Source organism: Oculina patagonica, unplaced genomic scaffold (genome assembly GCF_052425735.1).
Source record: "Oculina patagonica isolate OP01 unplaced genomic scaffold, crgOcupat unplaced16, whole genome shotgun sequence".
Lineage (NCBI taxonomy): Eukaryota > Metazoa > Cnidaria > Anthozoa > Scleractinia > Oculinidae > Oculina > Oculina patagonica.
Window position 1 is genome coordinate 94,116 of NW_027557629.1, and position 5,963 is coordinate 100,078.

Below are 5,963 nucleotides of genomic sequence, written 5' to 3' on the forward strand. Positions count from 1 at the left end.
CCCGATGCGATCCTTTAGCCATCCATAGAACAAGCCCATCTCTCGGGAAGCCTGCCTAGATAGCTTGTTATATGCGATACCACTCTGATCCGAATATCGTTGGTTACCGCCCAGTCCCCCTGTAAACATCAGCGGAACATTTGATGCTTCAACCTTTTCGAGGAATTGCTTTCGCCCCATACCTGACGCCCAAAACTGCTTTCAGGATAGCTGAAAATCCGTATTTCGAGTACATTCAGAGTATATTCTCAAACATCAAGAACAGAGCTATCGGGATCGTTCAAATCTGCAATAAATTGAGAAATAATGGCTTTAGGGATTCCTGTCTTTAGAAATTGCGAACACCAGTGAATAAACTCATCGGACGGTGCAACTCTTAATAAATGCATTAATAGAGCTTCTGAATCGCAGGCATCCAATAGCAAGAAGCCGAACTCAACGCATGCCCGAATAAAGTCTGTCGCCGGAACAGGCAAACTACCAAGGACTTCATAAGCCTGCTCCGTAAATCGGATAGGAATCCGAGGGTTTGTTTTTTTACTGTTCGATGGAGCGCGATCGCGAATGCTAATTTTTTCTCGAAGGCTCAGACGGCTCAACGCCAGAACGAGCTGGTCTGCCGAAGAAAAATGAGGAAGCAGTAAGATCCCAAAATTAACGACGGACCTTACAAATTGATGCAGGTCGTTCAGCTCCTTTAGCCGCCTCGCAATGCAAGGCTCAAATTTTATTGGCGTAGGACTATGCATACGATCGCCATACCTTCCTACAAAATGTCCCCTGCGATCGCGCTGCGCTAATTGAACCGTCGCCAAAATTCTTCCTCAATCATTAAACCCAGTATACACGGCATGGCTTGACGACTCGGTGTATACGCTTTACACTGTAAACGCTAACACGGTGTTAATGTCATGCTCGAAACAGTAGATAGAGGGAGTGGACGGTAGTGCCTACTCCGATTCGCTGGATTTTTAAGGGGACTTCGAGGCCTGCTCATTTACGGATGAGCCGATTTTTGGCGGGCGCGATCGCAGGTCTTTCTTTTTACCCTTACTGGCCTGGACATGTTGCCAGAATACTGGGCGCGGTTGACCTTGGGGTAGTTCGAATTGTCGCTTCTGACCTTTGGTGGATTGATGGCAGCCTTACCGCGTCTGCATTGACGTTGATGGCGGCGTTGGCGTGCTATGCTCAGGAACTTTGGGCGACAGCAGATCGCGACATTGAGGAACGCCGAATACGGCCGAATCCTTATTGGCTTTTCTATGGAAAGACGTTGCCGCATCGGCACACATTGAGCCATGGATTCGTTGTTGGAACGTTAGTTCGGTTGGTTTATGGCTGGTGGTGGTTACTGCCATCACTGTGGATGATTCATCCTTTTGTCTTTTTCGCATTCTGTGCGGGCGCATTTATCAATGACTGCGGACACTTAATTTTGGATTTATAAAATGTCAAACAACAGCGATTCATTCAATCTCGAAAAACAAATATTTTTTTCAGTAAGCGACGCTTCGCAGCTTAAATCAACAATTCTAAACAGCGGCAGCGATGCTTGGGTTTGTCCGCGATGTGGCGCTTGGGTGAGCTCACCTAATTGCGATTGTTAGTCATGGAACTCGACAAATCACGATATACGAGCGAAAATTTTAAGCCGCGAAAGCATCAGCAAGCATTCATTAGCATGCTTGCTGATTGGATCGCAGGGCGGCGGCAGGATGACTCCATTGTCCTGCACGTCACCCCTGGCGGTGGCAAAAGCGCTATCCCTCAGATCGCTGCTCAGCTCATTGATCTAAGATTAGCGGATGCTCTGTGCTGGGTCGTTCCCCGCGCATCGCTTGTCTATCAAGGCGCTTCAAGTTTTCAAGGAGATTGGAACCCCAATGTCAATTGCATCATCGGGCGCAACATTGATCCTATTATCCCGCCCGATGACATGAAAACGCATAATGTGCGGGCTTATGTCACGACCTATCAAGCGATCGCGGCAGCTCCCACACTTCACGCCTTATTCTTTGGCCAGTACCGAACCATCCTAATCCTGGATGAGCTTCACCATCTCGTAGAGCATCGAAATAAAGCTCAGTGGACAGAAGCCCTGCGCCCGCTGGTGGAATTGGCTGAGTTTAAAGTGCTGATGACCGGGACTTTAGAACGACACGATCGCCGTCGTGTTCCTTTCATCGATTACGTCTGGAGCGAGGGGCGGGAAGTACCCAAAGTAGATATCAGCTACACCCGTGCTGAAGCGTTACAGGAGCAAGCAAAAACGCATATTCGGTTTACCTATGCCAAAGGTTGGGTACATTTTCGAGACGATGATGGTGATCACAGCGTTGAAATCTCCGATCCAATGTTTGGCAAAAATGGAAAAGTCATTCGAGCTTTCCTAACATCGGGTGACTTTGTCCCTACGCTTCTTCAGTCCACGTTGAATCACTATCAAGCCTATAGAAAACGGACACGGCATCAGAGCAAGGCGATCGCGGTCTTTTACCGGCAAGCAGAAGCCAAGCAATGGTCAGAGTGGATTAGAGAGGTCTATGGGCTGCGAGTGGCGCTTGCAATTAGCGACTCGGATACTTCGCAAGAGCATATCCAATGGTTTAGGCTACCTATTCAAGAGGGTGGCGCTCATGTGCTTTGCACCGTGGGCATGGCTTACGAAGGGCTGGACGTGCCATCTATCACGCATCTGGCTTGTCTGACCAACACAAGGTCGAAGCCCTGGTTAGAGCAATGCTTTGATCGAGCCACCCGAATTGATTATGCAAGTGGTCTCCCCTATGCTCGACAGCAGGCATTCGTTTGGATCCCAGACGACCCCAAAATGCAGAGCGTTGTTGAAGCTATCCGAGAAGACGAACTACACGGCGTTGCTTTGGAAGAAAAAATTCAGCCCAGAATTGGCACTCAGTGGGAAGAATTCGAATTTGAGGCGCTTGGTTCTGGGCACACCGGAGATCGTTTTGGGGATACGCATACGGATTTAAGCGATCGCGACTCTCTGTGGATCTCAACCTACCTCGGGCATCATCCCGAACACCATGAACTCAGCATTTCTGAGTTACTTCAGCGTAAAGGCATGCATCCGACAATTGATATGGAGTGCGATCGCCGCTATCAAGAGAGCCTTAGCACGCCTATCATTCCTCCGTTCCCCAGCAATGGAAGGATGGCTCCGGATGCACACAGGCAGATGACGAATGCAATTTCCAAGGCATCACGTCAAGCGGCTGCCCGATGGTTTCGGGGGAACTTCCGCGAGGCCAATCAGATCATCTGCGAGCTTCATGGCATTGAAAGGTATGCTGAAGGTGTGGGATTGGATCTGCTTCGGGAGATCAAAGAATTTGCAGAAAAAATGGCGCGCGATCGTGCTTTCGCAATGCAGAAAAGAGCCGAAGCGCAGCATCAGCGGGGACGACGTGAGTACAAGGAAAAACTGGAAGAAGCTCAGAGGCTATCGAGGATTTAGAGTTAACACTAAGATTTTGAGGTATCAAAAATGGAAAAAGCTTTATTTATAGAAGCGTCGAGAGCGGCTGCCGTAGAACTAGCAAAACTGGCCTATTGTGGCGAGCCCTGCCGCATCTGCGGTGAAATTATTCAGCCAGGGGAGAATCTTGTTTTTGCGGGATACTCTAAAGGCGACAAAAGCCGATGCGCTCACACGGAATGCTGGGAAGCCAAAGGAGATCAGAAACAAAACTGGGTTTACCCAGAAGATGCCGCTAATAATTAAAAAGGATAACTCCATCTTGATCGATATCCGCGAGCGTCAATATGCGTGAACACTGAAGAGCTGGCCAATCCACCGCGCCAGCTTTTCAGTTTTTGGTACACCGCATAAGGATTGAGCCCTACAACGACAAAATCCACGGCATCCCCCACCAGGTGACGCGAATAACGAGCACCGCCCACCGCCCGATTCACCGCCGGGGGGCGATACCAGGAATTCACGCGGATCACACGATCGCCGCATTCTTTCCTTGCCCACTCCAGTCCATCACAAATCCGAAGGATACCATCCACGACCTCTGCAGACTCAGGCATTCGGGTTCCGCCATGGGTTGCCTCGTACCAGGTGAAGTGGCCGCGTTCCCCGTATCGGTTCACGGACTGGATTGGATCATTGAGATAGTAGGGACCGCCGTAGCCGGGTAAATAGAATTCTTTGCCGCGATCGCGCGACATCGAAACAACAGGCGTTTGCTCATTTAGGTTGGTAGGTAGGTTGTCGGGCGGACACCCCAGCAGTACCACATGGTCATCTTCTTCGCGATACAAATCCCCGACAAATAACCACCATGTCAAAATCGGACGTCCCGAGATTGCCTGGATCGGAACCTCAAACGTTACCTTGATGCACCCATCCCGATAAACAACGTCGCCCGTCTCCTCTAAATCCACCTCAAACGTAGAGCCCTGAGGTATCGCGACTTTTGCATCTGGACCCAGTTTGCTCGCCGGAATATGTGATTCTTGCTTGAACCAGGTGTCCCGAAGTACTTCTACGATGACCGGCCATCCCTGTAGGTGCGGAGCATAGACATAAAAATCCTGTCGATTCAGCTGGGGATGGCGGTCTCTCAGGTGAATTCGATAATGCCCCTCTTCAGCCGCTGTAAATGACTCAATCTCAAACGGCTCATTCTCAAATATTTCAAACTTTTCACGATCGCTTAGTTCACTTGAATCCTGGGTCGTAAGTTTCGCGATCGTGCGGCGGGCAGGCTGGAGCTGAATCATCTTGATGGCTGAATTCCACTGCGATCTTACACTGACACGCGGTGTACAAAACACTATGCTCGGTGTATACTTAAAACTACCTTTGAGTCGAGGGGATGACATGGAACTGATCGTTTTAACAGATCTCGCGCCGCTGGAAAGTGTTTACGCTTGTAAGCAGCCAGAGGCAGCGACCTACTTTCATGGTGAGGTCGTTGTCACCTATCACGGTCAGCGCCCCTACTGGGAGAAAGTGGATGGAGAACAGCCCCGAGATGTTTTCTTTGCAAAAGCCATAAAGTCTCCGACCTGGGCGCAGTTCCACGAATTGGCCACCGAAGTAATGCATGAAGTAGGAGACTATCGCCAAAAATATTTCACCGGCGTCGATATCGTTGGCGATCGCGTTCAAGATGGTCGCCTTGTTGGTTTAGTAGTTCATCTAAATTTAGAAAGCTAATGTCAAAAGAATTTACTAAATTCCTGGGAGCAGCCGCCACTCTGCCGCTTCTCACCTCCGCTCAAGAGGTCGAACTTGGGCGGATTATCCAAAATGAATCCGCGTCCAAGCGCGATCGCAAACGTGCGAAAGACACGCTCATTAACCACAATTTGAGATTAGCGATAGATGTTGCCAGCCGACCGGCTTATCAGGGGCGGGGACTAGAAATGGACGATCTGCTGCAGGAAGCGTGTCTAGGGCTGCATCGCGCAGCAGAAAAGTTTAATCCGTCTCAGGGGTGTCGGTTTTCTACCTATGCGTACCGGTGGATTCAGCAGTTCCTTGCGCGTGGCATCCGCAAGCAAGGCCGACTTATTCGGTATCCAGATCATTGGTATACCCGAGTCAGCGCTTTTCTGAGATGGAAAAGAAAGTTTGAGACTGACAAGGGGCGATCGCCCGACTCCAAAGAGGTTGAAGAAAAGCTAAAAACCCTTCATATGACTCGACGCGATCTCGATGGGTTTCAAGCGAGGTCGGTTACCCTCTCTTTAGATAAACCCGTGCGAGAAGACAAAGATAAGTCTTTGGCGGTTATTGATACCTACGCCGCGCCGGAACCGCAAGTCAGAAAGATATCTATAGACCTCGACGGCGAGCTTGGGTATTTTTTTAAGATCGCACACCTATCAAAGCAGGAACACGATTGTGTCATTGCCCGCGAGATCGATGGACTCAGCTTTCCTCGGATTGGGGAACGCATTGGTGTTTCTCGGGAACAGGCACG

The 5,963-nt window shown here is 49.8% G+C and overlaps 1 protein-coding gene across 1 annotated transcript; it reads left to right on the forward strand.

Moving 5' to 3' along the window:
* Window positions 1-1,612: 1,612 nt before the first annotated feature.
* LOC144639983 (uncharacterized protein ML1624-like) lies at window positions 1,613-3,481 on the forward strand. Its single transcript, XM_078499239.1, has one exon. It carries the CDS (start codon window positions 1,613-1,615, stop codon window positions 3,479-3,481), a length of 1,869 nt encoding a protein of 622 aa, XP_078355365.1.
* Window positions 3,482-5,963: the final 2,482 nt, after the last annotated feature.

Excerpts from the sequence above, each read along its gene's own strand:
- LOC144639983 (XM_078499239.1), top strand. The coding sequence starts at position 1,613 with ATGGAACTCGACAAATCACGATATACGAGCGAAAATTTTAAGCCGCGA.